Source organism: Rhinatrema bivittatum, chromosome 13, assembly GCF_901001135.1.
Source record: "Rhinatrema bivittatum chromosome 13, aRhiBiv1.1, whole genome shotgun sequence".
Taxonomy (NCBI): Eukaryota; Metazoa; Chordata; class Amphibia; order Gymnophiona; family Rhinatrematidae; genus Rhinatrema; species Rhinatrema bivittatum.
Window position 1 is genome coordinate 68,767,308 of NC_042627.1, and position 18,816 is coordinate 68,786,123.

The window sequence follows — 18,816 nt, forward strand, 5'->3', positions numbered from 1 at the left end:
TGGGTACAAGGCTTTGAAAATTGCTCTCGTTAGGGGACGGCCCCTAGCTATTCATGCAATGACAAAAATAAAAGAATGGAGACCAATAACATAAACTGCCTTCTCTTTGGCTCTGAAATTTACTTTCATTCCTGTTCGGCTAAGTGGCAGTAGTGTAATGTCTCCTCTGGGCAAACAGAGGGCGCTACTGGGAAAGGAATCCTTCACAGCATGAATGAGCAGGAAAGCACAGCAAGAAGACCATTTTCAAACGGAGTTATGCGTGTAAATGTAACAAGTTATTGCAGCAATTTTCAAAAGCCATTTACCCAGGTTAAGTGCATTTAATGTGGATTAAACGTATTCACTATTCAAAGGCATATATTGTAGCACTTTTCAAAAGCCCACTTACGCAGTTAAAGTGCATTTAACACATAAAACCCTGTTTTTAAGAGGGTAAATCCTTTGGAAATTTACCCCTTAAATGTGCAGGTTAGAGTCCCTCTCCTTTTAGGATCTCCAAACTAAGACTCCCTCCATTCTTACTTAAGCTAGGAATGCCTGAACATTGGAGTCTGCCCTAGTTTGAGAAGGCCGCACAGAGTAATGTGCCACAGGATGAAATCAGAGCTGCTCCTGCCAAAAGCAGCCCGCCACAATAACTCTTCAAAATTACTGAGGCAGTGGGAGGCCATAAACCAGTCAAATACATTCAATAAAATCCAACGAAACAAAATGGAATTAGAACGACCCTGCTCGGGCAGACGTAGACGCATCGTGCTTAAGAAATCACTGCGTTAGCATTTACAAAGGGCGGATCGCCCGTCTGCACATCTAAGAGCAAAGGGTTACTATCACCCCATTCCCTCATGCTCTGAAAGCCAACTCAGGAAGGAAATCACCCATAAAACCAGAGAGAGAGAGAGAGAGAGAGAGAGCGCCATGCTGTCAGGGGCTGGCAGACGTCTTCCTTCAGAGGTATTTTTCATCTCAACACTTGCTTTTGGGTTTTTTTTTGTTTTCATTCACAACTACCTGGGACTTTCCTATTATTTTTAAATCTTTTTATTTTTATTTATTTTAAAACTTTTCTATACCGTCGTTAAGCTATCGCACCATCACAACGGTTTACATAAAGGCACCAAAGGGTATACAAGGTAAATTGGCATAAATTACAAGTTATACGTGTGCCAACATGGAACGGTAACAATTTTAATAATACAGCTACATGATGAATAAGGCTTAAATGTTGGTTGAAAAACTGGTAAAAACGATTCAGGTCTGGTGTTAATATGAATTTTGCGAAAAGAAAATGATTACTTAGTGCTTACTTCGTTATTACTTGCTTTCGTCTTTCTCTCTGTCTTTATAAAAAGCTTGTTTGAAAAGCCAGGTTTTTAGATTGGCTTTCAATAGCTTCAGGTTACTTTGCAATCTAAGTTCGCGAGGCACGGAGTTCCACAGAACGGGCCCGGCCAGCGACAGAGCTCTCTCCCTTGCTTGCGTGAGGCGCGCTGATTTAACAGAGGGGACAGTTAGTCGTGCTTTATTAGCGGATCTTAGGTTTCTGTGTGGCACATTTGACATTTTTACCCATCAAGACAAGCAAATCTTGAAACAATCAGAAAACAAAACAGCACGAAAGCAGGCGAGAGAAAACTGGCAGCTGCGTTAGGACGGTGGTAAAATGACTCGTCCAAGATGGATAAGGAGAGCGACCGAAGTGAAGAGGAGGCAAGACATTTCTAAAGGAAATCCCTTTAAACGCAGAGGAAGACGAAACAAAATGCCAGCGTCAAACAAGTCAAGAGAAAGGATCCATAACAAACGGGGGAGGGGCTATGCACTAAATGGGCTACTTATCCAGCCAGTTATAACGTCCACATCAGTGGTGCAATTAATGTACAATATACCAAAAATAGTAAAAACCTCATCAGTGTGTATCTCTCGGATGTGTGGTTGATTTTGTGGGTTACCGGCAGCCTTAATGCAGATGCGTTAGTTAAAGCAAATTGTGCTAACCTGTGGTAATTTTAAATAAACTGATTAGTATATTTCTTTCTCTAATTAGCCCATTTAAATATAATTTTACATTGTGCTGCACTACATCTGTGCTAACAGTAATGCTAACTAGCGGGCTAAAATGCACTGACTATTTATTCATTCATTTATTTATAGCAGCTGTGTTATCACTGGTGCACTTCAGTCCATTGGCCCCCTAGATGTAGGCGCCTATGAAATGGCATCTAAAGCAAAACAAGTCTTTGACTCTTTTTTTTTTCTTAGTTAGTTGCTTATGTTTAGGGACATTTTAAGCCAAACGTAACCAGCAATAGGGCTGCCAACTCTAATGGAATCTCACACACACACACACACACACACCCACCTCCAACACTGCTCTCTACATTAATGGTGAGGGTGGAAGGGAAATAGACCTACACCCTACACCCCACCCCCCCTAAGGAACTACAAACCTAAAAATTGCCACTCAGCACAACCGTATACATTTTCCCACCTCTAGCATTGTCATTCTGCGCTTACACAATTTGTATATAACCTGCGTACACACTAATTGTTCCTTTTTACCCCTGTATATAACCTGTGTACACATCAATTGTTCCTTGTACCCCTGTACATAACTTCTCCTTATGTATCCACTCACCATTCCCCCCCCCTTATCCTTTGTCTCGTATACCCCCACCCCTCCCCCTCCTTATTTACTTATTTATTGTATATTACCTTTTAATTATTTACTATGTTACTTCGTTTATGTTACACAATGTTCCATGTAAAGGCTTTGCCTATATATCCTTGGTTGTAAGTTATCTGTAAACCGGCACGATGTGCAAACGGTTGCCGGTATATAAAACAAAAAAAAAAATAAATAAATAAATAAATAAATAAATAAAATCAAAAGGTTACTAAGAGTCAAGAGTAACAGTTAACTATGAGAAAAAAAAAAGTGCAAAACTTGCTGGGCAGACTGGATGGGCCGTTTGGTCTTCTTCTGCTGTCATTTCTATGTTTCTATGTTTCACTAATGCAGCTCTTGAAAATGTTGAAAAGAACCAGTCCAAGAACCGCTCTCCGAGGCACGCCGTTAGTAATGCCTCCCTCCTCAGGGTGAACTCTGTTTACTACTACACTTTGACCCCTCCCACTCAACCAGTTTCTAACCCACTTAGTCATTCTAGGGCCCATACCCAGGGCACTTAATGTATTTATAAGTCGTCCTTGCGGAACTGTGTCAAAGGCCTTACTGAAATCTAAGTACACTAGATCTAGTGCTCTTCCCTGATCCAACTCTCTGGCCACGCAGTCAAAGTAATTAATCAGATTCATCTGTCAAGACTCTGACTTACTTCTGATAAAACCATATCCAAGCCAAAAAGGGTGCTGCTGAACGTGGAACCATAAGAGAAAGAGAAACCAAGGCAAAAGGAAGATGGGGGAATAGCATTAGTGCTCCTCCTCACACGGGTCAGTGATGTGTTGTGTGAACTGTGCATGGCTCTATAGGTATGGAGTTCCGTGTGGTTCAAACAGTGGGTCATTGAGCCACGTGGGAGGAGGAGCTCTGGCAGCTGGAAGAGCTGCAGCTTGTGGTATGCTGCTGCTGGGACATGAGAGAGATAAAGAGGACCAAGCTCCAGCAAGTGGGGATTCTAGGCGAGAATAGGGTCTCAGGAATTTGAGAGGGGGAGGGAAAAATGGAGACTCGATGAGAAGTGAGGACTCAGAATTTATTTTTTTTTTGGGGGGGCAGAGTGGAATTGGAAACTCAGCGGGATTGGGAGAGATTAGAAGGGGAGAAGTGGGGACTGGGGGACAACCTTCCAACCATGCTTACACAGAATAACTCCTTCCACTCCCCCTCGCAGTCCCCTTTCAGGTGACCTCCTTATATTAAGGAGACTTTCATTGTAAATTGTTTTGGTTATTACCTTCTTGTTCTCCTATCCTTCCTACTGCCTTTCTGTTCTTCCCCCCGCCCAGTTACATTCCCCTGTTGCAATGTATTTTCCAATCTTTTCAGTTACTATGTGAACCGGTATGATGTCCCTACAAATACCGGTATATAAAAGTTTCTAAATAAATAAATAAATGTGCACTCAGAATGGAGTGAGGGCAGGGATTTCGGGGGAGGGAGGACCTGGATAGGGATTGGTGGGAAAGTAGGAGGAATCAAGGATTGAGTAGAGTTTGGTTGGATTAGGTGGGGATTGGTAGGAGAGTGGGGACTCAGGGATTGGGAGAGAATGAAGACCTGGATTGAGTGAGGTTTGGCGGGGAAGACTGGAGATTGAGCAGGGAGTAGGAGATTCAGGGAATGGCTAAGAACTGAGGGGGAGAGAGGAGGATTGGGTGGGATTTGGGAGAGAATAGGAACTCAGAAATTGGAGAGGAATTGAGAGGGAGAGCATGTACTCAGGAATTGGGGGAGTAGGACCTCGGATAGGGGAGAGAGCAGGGACTCAGAGACTAAGCAGGGATTTTGTGGGAGAGGGGCTGACAGTGGAGCCATGGTGATTAGGTGTAGGCTATGAGTGGGAGTGTATTAGCAAGGCTGGAAGACTATACAGTAAGTGTGTCTGTGTGAATACGTGAATAAATACAACGTATTATTTTACAGCACAACATCCCATAAGAACATAAGAACATAAGAAAATGCCATACTGGGTCAGACCAAGGGTCCATCAAGCCCAGCATCCTGTTTCCAACAGTGGCCAATCCAGGCCATAAGAACCTGGCAAGTACCCAAAAACTAAGTCTATTCCATGTAACCATTGTTAACGGCAGTGGCTATTCTCTAAGTGAACTTAATAGCAGGTAATGGACTTCTCCTCCAAGAACTTATCCAATCCTTTTTTAAACACAGCTATACTAACTGCACAAACCAAATTCTCTGGCAACAAATTCCAGAGTTTAATTGTGCGTTGAGTAAAAAAGAACTTTCTCCGATTAGTTTTAAATGTGCCCCATGCTAACTTCATGGAGTGTCCCCTAGTCCTTCTACTATCCGAAAGAGTAAATAACCGATTCACATCTACCCGTTCTAGACCTCTCATGATTTTAAACACCTCTATCATATCCCCCCTCAGTCGTCTCTTCTCCAAGCTGAAAAGTCCCTAACCTCTTTAGTCTTTCCTCATAGGGGAGTTGTTCCATTCCCCTTATCATTTTGGTAGCCCTTCTCTGTACCTTCTCCATCGCAATTATATCTTTTTTGAGATGCGGCGACCAGAATTGTACACAGTATTCAAGGTGCGGTCTCACCATGGAGCGATACAGAGGCATTATGACATTTTCCGTTTTATTCATCATTCCTTTTCTAATAATTCCCAACATTCTGTTTGCTTTTTTGACTGCTGCAGCACACTGAACCGACGATTTCAATGTGTTATCCACTATGACACCTAGATCTCTTTCTAGGGTTGTAGCACCTAATATGGAACCCAACATCGTGTAATTATAGCATGGGTTATTTTTCCCTATATGCATCACCTTGCACTTATCCACATTAAATTTCATCTGCCATTTGGATGCCCAATTTTCCAGTCTCACAAGGTCTTCCTGCAATTTATCACAATCTGCTTGTGATTTAACTACTCTGCACAATTTTGTGTCATCTGCAAATTTGATTATCTCACTCGTCGTATTTCTTTCCAGATCATTTATAAATATATTGAACAGTAAGGGTCCCAATACAGATCCCTGAGGCACTCCACTGTCCACTCCCTTCCACTGAGAAAATTGCCCATTTAATCCTACTCTCTGTTTCCTGTCTTTTAGCCAGTTTGCAATCCACGAAAGGACATCACCACCTATCCCATGACTTTTTACTTTTCCTAGAAGCCTCTCATGAGGAACTTTGTCAAACGCCTTCTGAAAATCCAAGTATACTATATCTACCGGTTCACCTTTATCCACATGTTTATTAACTCCTTCAAAAAAGTGAAGCAGATTTGTGAGGCAAGACTTGCCCTGGGTAAAGCCATGCTGACTTTGTTCCATTAAACCATGTCTTTCTATATGTTCTGTGATTTTGATGTTTAGAACACTTTCCACTATTTTTCCTGGCACTGAAGTCAGGCTAACCGGTCTGTAGTTTCCCGGATCGCCCCTGGAGCCCTTTTTAAATATTGGGGTTACATTTGCTATCCTCCAGTCTTCAGGTACAATGGATGATTTTAATGATAAGTTACAAATTTTTACTAATAGGTCTGAAATTTCATTTTTTAGTTCCTTCAGAACTCTGGGGTATATACCATCCGGTCCAGGTGATTTACTACTCTTCAGTTTGTCAATCAGGCCTACCACATCTTCTAGGTTCACCGTGATTTGATTCAGTCCATCTGAATCATTACCCATGAAAACCTTCTCCATTACGGGTACCCTCCCCAACATCCTCTTCAGTAAACACCGAAGCAAAGAAATCATTTAATCTTTCCGCGATGGCCTTATCTTCTCTAAGTGCCCCTTTAACCCCCTCGATCATCTAACGGTCCAACTGACTCCCTCACAGGCTTTCTGCTTCGGATATATTTAAAAAAGTTTTTACTGTGAGTTTTTGCCTCTACAGCCAACTTCTTTTTCAAATTCTCTCTTAGCCTGTCTTATCAATGTCTTACATTTAACTTGCCAATGTTTATGCTTTATCCTATTTTCTTCTGTTGGATCCTTCTTCCAATTTTTGAATGAAGATCTTTTGGCTAAAATAGCTTCTTTCACCTCCCCTTTTAACCATGCCGGTAATCGTTTTGCCTTCTTTCCACCTTTCTTAATGTGTGGAATACATCTGGACTGTGCTTCTAGAATGGTATTTTTTAACAATGACCACGCCTCTTGGACATTTTTTACTTTTGTAGCTGCTCCTTTCAGTTTTTTTCTAACAATTTTTCTCATTTTATCAAAGTTTCCCTTTTGAAAGTTTAGCACGAGAGCCTTGGATTTGCACACTGTTCCTTTTCCAGTCATTAAATCAAATTTGATCATATTATGATCACTATTGCCAAGTGGCCCCACCACCGTTACCTCTCTCACCAAGTCCTGTGCTCCACTGAGAATTAGATCTAAAATTGCTCCCTCTCTCGTCGGTTCCTGAACCAATTGCTCCATAAAGCTATCATTTATTCCATCCAGGAACGTTATCTCTCTAGCGTGACCCGATGATACATTTACCCAGTCTATATTGGGGTAATTGAAGTCTCCCATTATTACTGCACTACCAATTTGGTTAGCTTCCCTAATTTCTCTTAGCATTTCACTGTCCATCTCACCATCTTGACCAGGTGGACGGTAGTATACCCCTATCACTGTAGTCTTCCCTGATACACAAGGGATTTCTACCCATAAAGATTCAATTTTGTATTTAGTCTCATGCAGGATGTTTATCCTGTTGGACTCTATGCCATCCCGGACATAAAGCGCCACACCTCCTCCCGACTGCTCCTCTCTGTCATTGCGATATAATTTGTACCCCGGTATAGCACTGTCCCATTGGTTATCCTCTTTCCACCATGTCTCTGAGATGCCAATTAAGTCTATGTCATCATTTACTGCTATACATTCTAATTCTCCCATCTTACTTCTTAGACTTCTGGCATTAGCATACAAACATTTCAAAGTTTGTTTTTTGATTGTATTTTTATTCTGCTTTTTAATTGATAGGGATAAGTTAGAATTTTTTAGCTCAGGTGAGTTTTTAGTTACAGGCACTTGGACTACTTTTCTAATTATTGGAACCTCACTGTCGGGATGCCCTAATTCTAATGCCTCATTAGTATCCTTTAAAGATACATCTCTCCGAACCATGCGCTGCTGAGCGACTGTCGGCTTTCCCCTTTGTTCATGTGCTATATCCTCATCCGAGTTCTCCATCTAATTATCACTTTGAAAGCAACTAGCCTGACCTTTCTTACCGGCTACAGGATTTTTCACTTCAGTGCATTCCACCATGAGATTACGCATCGTTGTCTTTTCCCTTCAAATATAAATATAAAAGCTTTGCGGGTCTCTGCTTGCTGGGACACAAGCGCAGCCCCCTGCAGACCTCCCGCCACTAGATGTCGCTGTCCCGCCGAAGGACGCTCTCTTCCTCTCTCGCCCGTCTCCATGGCTCCCGCGGGCGCTTCCTGCCGCGCGCTTCCGGTGGTTTGTTATTACCGCCCTGGTTCGAATTTGTTGTCGTGAGCCGTGCAGCCCTTACTCGGCGCCCATGTGTGGAGGCCCGGACGCCCTCAAATGTCAGCGCCAGCGGGCAAAGCGGCGGGAGGAAGGTAGGGGAAGCCGGCGCCCAGCCCTCCTCCTCCTTCCCTGCAGCGAGCGAGCTCTGAGCTCGCCAAAGAGGAGGCCCCCTAACAGCAGGCACCGCAGGGCCCTGCGCAGAGAGAGCGACCCGACCTCGGGCACTAGGATTGCCGCCTCACCTCATACTCGGCCACTCCTTTTTGTGCCCATTGCGTGCACGGATTTGTAGTTTTTGTTTTTTTTTTACCATTGACTTTAAGAGAATCCGAATTACTAATCTTTGTACGCCGTGGGCAAAGCAAGGACAGGAGAGCAGTCTGTCCGGCTGACCTGAGGTGAAATGGTAACCCTATCGGAGACCCATACAGAGAGACCTCAGTGAGAGCGTGCACAGACATCGGCATCAGGAGAAAGAGAGACCTTGGGCACTCCCAGAGATCTGCAGGGAGAAAAAGAGAGGTCTCTTCTACCCCCAGAGACCAGAGAGAGAAAGACCTCTGGCAACTCTGGAGGTCTGCAGGGAGAGAGAGAGCTTTTGCATCCCCAGAGGCCTAAAGTTAGAAAGACCCTCCCAGAAAGATCTTAAGCCCTGTAGAGATCTCTAAAGAGAGGGCACAAATGTTAAGACCCCTAGAAGTGGGAGCAAAAGAGATCTCAGATACCCCAGAGAACTTCAGAGAGAGAGAAAGATCAGAGAACTAGAGAGGAAGAGAGATCACAGATACAAATAGTGCCAGACAGCAAAGCAGATCTGACATCCAGAGACCCCTGTAAAAAAAAAAAAAAAAAAAGACACCTTTGGAGCCTCAAAACTGAACACTTTTGTTCCTGAATGACCCAATACCAAACACACTCCCATGTGCCTCATAAGAACCCCCACCCCACTATCTCTACCAGGGCCCCTTAAAACACCAAATTTTTTTCCTAAAATGTATCCTAAAAGGGAAGCTTCTCTCCCTGTGTGAGGGTTTCCCAAACTGAATCAGGACCCTAATTGGGGTTACAAAATCATCAGCTGGGGGTCACAAGTGAGTCAAATGGCAGCAATAGTAGTGAAAGTCAGTATGGGGCCTGTGAGCCAGCATGCACTGACAGGCTCTACTGTGGTCCTGCCCTCACATGAGTTTCTATGGTAACAGGAAGCCTAGCCCAAGGAGGGATCAGGGCCTGTGAGTTTGCACTGGTTTATTGGCCTCATGCTGACTTTCATTATTGATGCTGCTACTTACAGATCACTTAAGACCAGCCATGAGGGGACCGACGGGCTGAGTGTGCACAGGATGGTGGAGATGGATTCTCCACTGAACCTACCCAAGAAAGTCTGCCCTCGGTTCTCTACCCAGTTCTCTACCTTTGGCCCTAGGCTAAAAGGAAAATGTTGCTGCTGACTTTGGCCAGAAAAAAATAGAGAAGGGGTCGTTTAAAAGGAGGGATCAGATGCAGGAAGAGTTTCAGGGTTGGATCAGCTGTGGAGGGTGAGAGAGAAGGAATGAAAGATTGCCTTGAGGATGTAAGAGGAGCTGGTGGATGAGAGGGGATCAGTTCAGGATGTGAGAAGGGGAGGAGGTGAAGCTAGGAGGTGTGAGAGGCAATGGCAGATGAGTTGGGAGGAAATGGGGTGGGAGGGAGGGGATGACATAGAATAAGTTAGGGATTATAAGAAGGGCTTGGGGTGTTGTGAAGAAGGCTGAAAGGGGTGAGAGAGGTGGTGGGCTATAGAAGAGCCGGGAATGTAAGAGTAGCTGCTGGAGGGGCAGAGATTGAGAGAGTAGGTATGCTGAATGGAAGGAGCTTAAAAGAGGATGTCCTCTGGAGAGGGTGGAGATTGAGAAGGGGGATCAGTTAGAGTGTGTTGAGATTGGAATGGTTGTTGGAAGTAATCACACCCCTGCTAATTTGTTTTGGTTGCCCTTTGTGGTCATGTGAATTTTCAAGTTCATTTTAGCACCTTGGCTAAAAGTTTGGGAAGCCCTGTCCTACATGCACATCCATAATAAGAAAGAGCCACCCTAGTTGCAAACACAGTTGTAGTCCCTGAGTATGTCAGAATAAAAGTCCCTACTATTCCAAATGTCACAAAACCAAAAGACCCTCTTGTCTTGTGTGGGAAACTGAAAGATCCTCCTCCTGAACTATGAAAACAAAGGATGCCTCCATCCCAACTCCACTTTTGATGCAATAAGTTGATATTGAATGAGGAGAAAACAGAGTGGATGGTTTTCTCGTATGGGGCACCTGAGTGTAGTCTTCAGTTAAGGGTGGGGATGAAAGTATGTGATAATATTCATGAAATTTGGAACCCGGGGTGATTTATAATGATAAATGGTCCTTTATACCATTTATCATTATGGTCCTGATGGTGAGGAGGATATTTTTAAAGTTGTGGCAATTGCGAAAAATAAGGAATAAAATGAATGAGGGGGTGTTTTGGACTATAGTACAGGCACTAGTTATGCCATTCTTTGATTATTACAATGGAGTATTGTTGGGAGTTACAGGGAAGAACTTGCAAAAACTTCAGATGATGAAAAATATGTCAGCCAGATTGATTTTTGGCTGCCCTAGATGTATTAGTGCTAGGTCGCTGTTGAGAGTTTTACATTGGCTACCAGTGAGGGAGAGAATTGTATTTAAGACTATATAAGGTCCATTGTGGTAAGGGAGCCAGTTATTTGGTGAGCAGGGTACAGAGATATGTTCCCAGGCAGATGATGTGTTCCTCAGGAAACTGCCTTGGTCAGCTTGCTGTTAGTGTGGCATACAAGTGTAATAAATAAATAAACTGAAAGGAGTTCTCCCAGAGTGTCAAAGAGGGTGTAAGTGCCACAAAATGGCGCTCTCCCCTAGCCATAGTCCCTGGAAAATGAAAGCCTCCCTTTCCTGTATCCTGAAAAAGCAAACTCTCTCAGCTGATTCTTCTCCAGCCTACAAATGACCTGATCCCAGCAGTGCCATTCAGTTGATCCTCTCTTCCCTATTCTTGCTTTTGGAGAACCACAAAAACTGTAGGTTTCTCATTTCTCAAAATGAGAGAGAACTGATTTGCTTGGAAGTATGCATAAACATCTCAAATCATACTCCACCTCCAAATACATCTTGCTCTTGAAAAATAAATATGTAGTACCGGTATCTTTTTTTTCCACTTTCATACTGTAGAGCTGTAACACTGAGAGCTTCCTTACTTTTACACCAGATGTTTATTTACTTCTGAGTAGTACTTGGCGGTAGCTTTATGATTTTGCTGCTGTTGTGCTTTTCCTTTTACTACAAAGACCTTTTGCATCTTTTTCAGTGGAAAGATGAAGTAATATAATGGATCATGATGCCCCTACCATTCGGCCTCGAAGAATCCAGAATCAGAATGTTATCCATCGTCTGGAGCGCAGAAGAATCAGTTCTGGTAAACCTGGCACACACTGGCATCAGGTGCGGATATTTCATCAGAATGTGTTCCCCAATTTCACAGTGGTCAATGTGGAGAAACCGCCTTGCTTCCTGCGTAAGTTTTCACCAGATGGACGATACTTCATTGCGTTTTCTTCTGACCAGACTTCCCTGGAAATCTATGAGTATCAGGGATGTCAGGCTGCAGAGGATCTCCTCCAGGGCTATGAGGGTGAAATATTGGCCAATGGAAATGATGAACGATCTGTCAACATACTTGGCCGGCTTTTCGAACGTTTTTTTGTCCTCCTGCATATCACCAATGTAGCTTCAAATGGAGAGCACCTGAACCGTGAGTGCAGCTTATTTACGGACGATTGTCGTTATGTGATTGTAGGCTCAGCTGCTTACCTTCCAGAGGAACCCCACCCTCCTTTCTTCGAAGTTTATCGCAACAGCGAGTCAGTGACTCCCAATCCAAGATCCCCATTGGAAGATTACTCTCTGCACATAATAGACCTGCATACCGGTAGACTCTGTGATACGAGGACATTCAAATGTGATAAAGTTATTCTCTCTCACAACCAAGGCTTATATCTTTATAAGAACATTTTGGCCGTACTTTCAGTGCAGCAGCAAACCATTCATGTTTTCCAGGTGACCCCCGAAGGGACCTTCATTGATGTGCGGACGATAGGCCGGTTCTGTTATGAAGATGACCTTTTGACTTTGTCAGCCGTCTATCCTGAGGTTCAGCGGGACGCTCAAACAGGGATGGCTAATTCATATAAGGAGCCGTTCATAAATTCTCTGAAACATCGACTTCTTGTGTACCTGTGGAGGAGGGCAGAACAGGATGGCAGTGCAATGGCAAAGAGGAGGTTCTTCCAGTATTTTGACCAGTTGAGACAGCTCCGCATGTGGAAGATGCAGCTCCTGGACAAGAACCATCTGTTTATTAAATATACAAGTGAAGATGTGGTGACGTTGCGGGTTACAGATCCTTCGCAGGTATAGTGATCTCTTGCAAAAGCCCATAAGTAAACAAAGCTCAGGCCCAATTTCTTAGAATGCATGGATTTCTACTCCTTACGCTGGAATAGAATTAGTGCAATATACAGATATGTTGCTGTGCACATGGCTTTGATGTCACACGTGAAGGAAGGGTTATTAATTCATGAGGCAGTTAATGAATTTACAATAGATAAAGATCTTATTTTTCCCCCAAAATATTTTGTTTATACAGAGCAGGAGCATAATTAATACAAAAGACCTAAAATAAGTTTATGCATGGACAAATTCAGAGAGAGAACTTTCAATACCACATATTTGTTGTGGAATTACCAGTGCAGCATAAGAAGTTGGTGCAACATTGAAGGCCGTCCTTATTGTCCTAGCTCTTTTATAGGAGGTGATTAAGTGGCTGTAGTCACATTTTGACTTGTAATTCTGCTTGGAAAGCTGGATCTAAAAAGTAAATAGTGCTTAACCCAGGGAATCCGAGAAACTGCCCTGGTAAATGGTGGTCGTACAAAGCAGTAACTTCTGACAGGTTGCAGGAAGCATAGTAGAACTGTAAACGAACATGTCCCTCATTCCCTTCCACCCACTATGAGTAGTTACTTCACAGGAGGAAGGGAAAAGATTAGAGAGTAGTGCAAAGAAGAAAATCAAAGCTTTCACCATATAAATAAGCCTGGCTGATTGAAAGCAGTAGTTCCAACATCTCACACTCAGATTTGTTGAAGTTGCACATAGTTGGCATGCTGAAAACCCGACTGGCAAGTGGGGTGCCCAGGACAGGTTTGGGAAGCCCTGATTTAAGGTGTAGCTTTCTAGAGTGAGTCCTGGAGAAAAGACGGTGCGTGAGGCACATTTAATTCCTGAGAGTAATCCCACCAAGCCTTGTACTCCCATGGTTCTTCAAAATAGTGTACAAATATTTTTTAAGAATGAGAATCGGCTTTAGATGTGGAGAGCGATGCATGTGTGGCTGGCGAGTATTGTTGGCTAAGCAGTATAGTGTGGGCTGAGTACTGTAGAGGCTTGACAGATGCGCAGGGCAGCCCCAGACAGGAGAGCGGGCTGAAAAAAAAAAAAAAGAATGCATAACCCCTACCCAATTCAAGTTATGTCATTCTAGTGATGCCTTGCACATTTAGGATGCTGTAGGTCTTACTCATTGTATTTAATTGAAATTGGAAAAGGTGAATTCCTTGATATATCAGGTTGCAGGGGCTGGTATTTGGCATTTTAGGCTGGCGATGCTGTGCAGCAGGTGCACCAATCCAGTCAATTCAATTTGCATATATTTGTTATTGCACTGTGGGAGTGTTATCTATTGAGCAAGGGTATATTCTGATGGAGACAGCCTATTAGAGTTAAGGGCCTGTATCCTGACAAGGAAATGCTGAAATTAGCACTGCTTATGGCTGTTGTATAATCAGTATTTTAGTGTAAACAATACAAGATTATTTTGAATGAATTGACCAATGGTGGATAATTTTGAAATCGAGTGAGGATTTAAATACATATTTTTTTTCAAAAACATTTTTTTGAAGGATTTTTCACTCGTGTTTATTTGAAATCCACTGACGGAACCATTTTTTCCCCCCAGAAAGCCGGCACAAAAGTCCTGCCTGATAATTGTCAGAAACAAGGCACTTTGATGGCAAAACAATGAATGTGTAAAACAAAATTATTCAGGATTTAAGACAGAAGTGCCAATCTCATTATAATTGTGATGGCACATCTATGCAATATTTGTCATCTACTAACCTAAGGCGGGTGTGGCCAAAAATAAAATGCTGGGATTAGAATCCCATATTTTGATTGACCAGAAAGCTAAAGAAAACAGTGTTACCTTGAAACTATAAACACAAATTTCATATCCTAGTGGGATCTCTAGATATGTTTTTAAACTTCAAGATTTGCAGTTTTTAAGAAATGTGTGTAAAGGAAATCCAATTTAGTGCATGCATAATAGAAAAAACCTAGTTGTATAAAAAGTGAAGCTCTGCAGTGCTGAAGGTGGTGGTGCATGGAGAGCATACATATTGCTATAGGTGGCCGTGCATACATATTGCTATAGGTGGCCGTGCATACATATTGATATAGGTGGCCGTGCACTCTTTATTTGGACTTGGGAAGGCCTTGTCCTGTCCAGCACTGGAGGGATGTTACCTGGCTCCTACTGCCTGGCCTAGGGTGGGCTTTGGGCTCAAATCTAATCTAATTTATTGCTTGTCCCCTGTTTTTGCAAAACTCTTTGAACCAAGCTTCTAAGAAGTAAAATATATATAATATAGCTTCAGCTCATCAAGACTTGTTGACCAGGACTTCCTTAACACTTGTAATTAAAAAAAAAACCATATCAGTATATTAAGAGGATCCATATTAACCCATTGGTGTATGTATGTCCGGTGGAGTGTAAATCGTGAGAGCAATCATGCACCGTTTTAATCTTTTTATCTTTTTATTTTAGTCCCAAAGAAATAATTAAACTGTAGTCTCCAGTCTCTCAGAATATTTGAGAAGAGGATGGTCGAATAATACAGTTCCAAATGGAGAATTGTTCTCCTGTGTCCTCACTGTACTTGCAGCCACGCTCTCCTTATGTGCCCTTCTTTTAAACATTTTTTTTTTTTTTTATTAACCGGGATTTTGAAATTCCTGCATGCCTGCCACTGGCCCAGGAAGAGCTGCTGTAGCCCAGGGCTGCTCCCTGCCAGCACAGAAGAGAAGATGGGAGAAGGAGGGGAGCAGAGGTTACAGGGAAGTGAAAAAAATAAAAACAAAGCAAGCAAAGTGATCCCCTCTCACACCCCTCAAAGGAACATTTCCTAGTGTGTAGCAGATGGACTCAGGACCAATGGCTATAGTGTACTCCTGATAGCAGCCCCAGTACATAAACCCCTGCAGGAAGTGCAGCTCTTCAGTATTTTCCGTCTCCGTAGCAGTTAGGGACTCTTATGCATGCTTGCACAGCGTTAGAGTAATTTTACCAAAGAAAACCAAATTAAGAAGAAATCTTACCTCTACAGACGAGCCCCGCTCGCCTGCGGTGACACCCATTGGGTCCCTCCCCCAGTTGAGAATTCCCGAGGTGATTTCCGCGATCCCTCGGAGGTAAGCCTCAGACCGGCGGCCGACCCTCGGCGGGGACCTAGCCCCCGACATCGGGTGAGGCTGAGAGGCAGTGGGTGCCACTTCGAGTGCGGTGGTGAAGGTATTTTCCCTCTCCCCCCGCAGCCGGAGACCGCCCGGAATGAGACCGGGAAGCGCCGAGACAAGGTAAGGTAGAAATCTATTTAAAAGTCTCTGGTCTCCGAAGCTTGAGGAGTCACAAAGGTCACTAGCCGGGACCAGTGCCACCGGGTTGATCTGCCCTAGCAGGGCTAGACCCCAGTCAGATCCGAGGGTCCTCCCACGTGGAGACCCTCCGAGGTTGTCTACATATTGTCTGCATGGTCGCCGTCACCATTTTGGCTCTGTCCGCCGCCCTGTCCGTCGTCTCGATCCGTGCGCACAAATACCGGGCGCACAAGCGAAGCGCATAGCCACGCAGTTACTGTGCCGGGCGCATGATTTCAACCTGTGCGCACAACAGCGCGCACATCTCTCTGCACGCACACACCAAACCTATGCGCGCAACTTCGTACACCGGAGCGCACAACTGTATTGTACGCGCACAAGCCATGGCACCACCTGAAAATAAACTCAAAGCTCAGAGCCTTTGCCCAACATGCCACATTAGAGCTGCACAGCATGAGGAGGCCATGGCCCTGTGTATGCAGTGCGAAGAGGCCCTAGGGGACCCAACTCATGGCCCTCCCCAGCTGGTACCGGACCCCAGCCTCTCGAGCAGTTCGCCGGCCTAGCATTACACAGCGGGACTCCCCCTCAAACGGGGTTCCCCAGTTACACGGTGCCCCCTAGTCTAGACCCAGCTTCTATCTCCTGGGTGGAATTCTTCAAAGGTCTGCATACCTTCGTCCACATGCAACCGGGGCCTCCTATAATGCGGCCACAGGTTCCACCAGAGGACCTCAATATGCCGGGACCTTCTATGCCCAGGGAAGTGATCCTACCGCCCAGAAGCCCCACCTTCAGGGATACGGACATCTCAGATGAGGAGTCAGAACCCTTGGAGGAAGGGGAACTCCCTCCGGGGACAGAACCCCATCGAACCATGAGACACGTCTTCACAAGGACGAGCTCCCAGACCTGGTCACAGACAGCTTAAAAGAGCTTGCCATCCCGGGCACAAGTGCCTCGGGGGAACTTAAGACGAACCCACTATTAGAGGGACTCCGTCAGACCTCCTGCCATTTCCCACTATTATAAGCCATCCAGCAACTAATTGATCTGGAATGGGATGCCCCAGAAACTACATTTAAAGGGGGCCGGGCTCTGGCAGCCATGTACCCTCTGGACCCAGCCGCCAAAGATCTCCTGGCATGTCCGAAAGTGGATGCCATGGTCTGCATGGTCTCGAAGCGCATTACTATCCCGGTGGAGGGAGGAGCGGCACTCAAGGATGCTCAAGACAGATGTCTGGAATCTATCCTCAAATAGTTCTTTGACGTCTCCGCTATGCCTTTACAGATCGCGGCCTGCTGTGGTGACACGCGCCTGCTTAGCACAGACCAGGAACAACCCTCTTGGGGAGGCCCTGGAACCAGTTGTATCATTCCTCGCGGACGCCGCTTCGGATCTGGTATGCACAGCAGCCAGAGGAGTCTCATCCGCTGTGGCAGCCAGAAGACAAATCTGGCTCCGAAACTGGTCAGCCGACGCATCCTCCAAAACGAGACTCACGAGGATGCCTTTCAAGGGAACACTCCTGTTCGGAAGCGAACTAGAGAAACTAGCCAACAAACGGGGCGAGTCCCCACTGCCGTGGCTACCAGAGGACAGGAATAAGAGAAACCAGCAATCCTTCCCCCAGACCTCCAGGTGCAGAGGATCACAACGCTTCAACCCATATAGAAGCTCATATCAAGTGGCCCGCCCCGCAAGCTGGAGCCAGTCCTTTCGGAACAAGCACAATAAAAGGGGAGCCAGCTCGGGCCCAGGCCCCAGCCGCACCCCACAATGAAAATCAGCCGACTCATCCAAAGGAAGAAGCCATAGGGGGCAGACTTGCCCTATTCTACCAAATATGGGTCGAGATAACATCGGACAAGTGGGTCCTATCCATCATTTGAGAGGGGTATTACCTGGATTTCCACCACCTCCCTCCGGACAAGTTTGTGGAATCTCCCTGCCACAACCCTTCCAAGAGGATGGCAGTGGAAGCTACACTGACCAGATTACTAGCCTTAGAGGCTATACCACACCGGTGCCTCCACAACAAATAAATACTGGCCATTATTCCATCTATTTATCGTCCCCAAGAAAGAAGGAACGTTCAGACCTATCCTGGACCTCAAGGTGGTCAACCATCACCTGAAGATTCCTCACTTCCGCATGGAAACCCTACGCTCGGTAATAAGGGCGATACAACCGGGAAAATTTCTTACCTCCCTGGATCTGTCGGAAGCCTACCTATACATTCCAATTTCATCAAGAGCATCAGCGTTTTCTACGCTTCTTGATCCTGGACCGTTACTACCAGTTCCGGGCACTACCTTTCGGGTTAGCCACTGCACCCCGGACGTTCACCAAGATCATAGTGGTGGTGGCAGCAACACTGAGGAAGGAAGGAATCCGTGTGCACCCTTATCTAGACGATTGGCTGATCAGAGCGAAATCCCCAGAGGAAAGCCACCAGGCAACCAACAGAGTCAAAACTATTGGAGAGCCTCGGGTGGGTAGTCAACACAAAAAAGAGCTGCCTGCAGCCCTCCCAATCTCTAGAATACTTGGGAGCCCAGTTCGACACCAAACAAGACAAGGTCATCCTGACACCGACAAGGAGATCAAAACTGATGATCCAGTTACGAACCCTGTTGAGCGAACTTCGCCCCACAGCATGGGATTACCTACAAGTTCTCGGCCTCATGGTATCCACACTGGAACTAGTCCCATGGGCACGAGCTCATGAGACCCCTATAATGCTCACTACTATCACGATGGAATCCATTGTCCCAGAACTACACCATACGGCTTCAGCTCCCGGACAGAGTTCGGACCCAACTACGATGGTGGCTACAAGAAGCCCAGCTGAGCCAGGGAACGAGACTATCCTCACCAACCTGG

At 45.0% G+C, this 18,816-nt stretch overlaps 1 protein-coding gene across 3 annotated transcripts in view; it reads left to right on the forward strand.

Moving 5' to 3' along the window:
* Positions 1 to 4,540: 4,540 nt before the first annotated feature.
* The window catches only part of DET1 (DET1 partner of COP1 E3 ubiquitin ligase), a 71,068-nt gene continuing 56,792 nt past the window's right edge, over positions 4,541 to 18,816 (forward strand). The window contains exons 1-2 of one of the 3 annotated variants that reach the window (XM_029574296.1): positions 4,541 to 4,561; positions 11,522 to 12,624. In XM_029574296.1, the coding sequence (XP_029430156.1) occupies positions 11,542 to 12,624 (1,083 nt within the window). In that variant the 5' untranslated portion in view covers positions 4,541 to 4,561; positions 11,522 to 11,541. Of the gene's footprint in view, positions 4,562 to 8,123; positions 8,259 to 11,521; positions 12,625 to 18,816 lie in introns of those variants that run through there. The other 2 variants (XM_029574295.1, XM_029574297.1) reach the window with 2 other exon arrangements.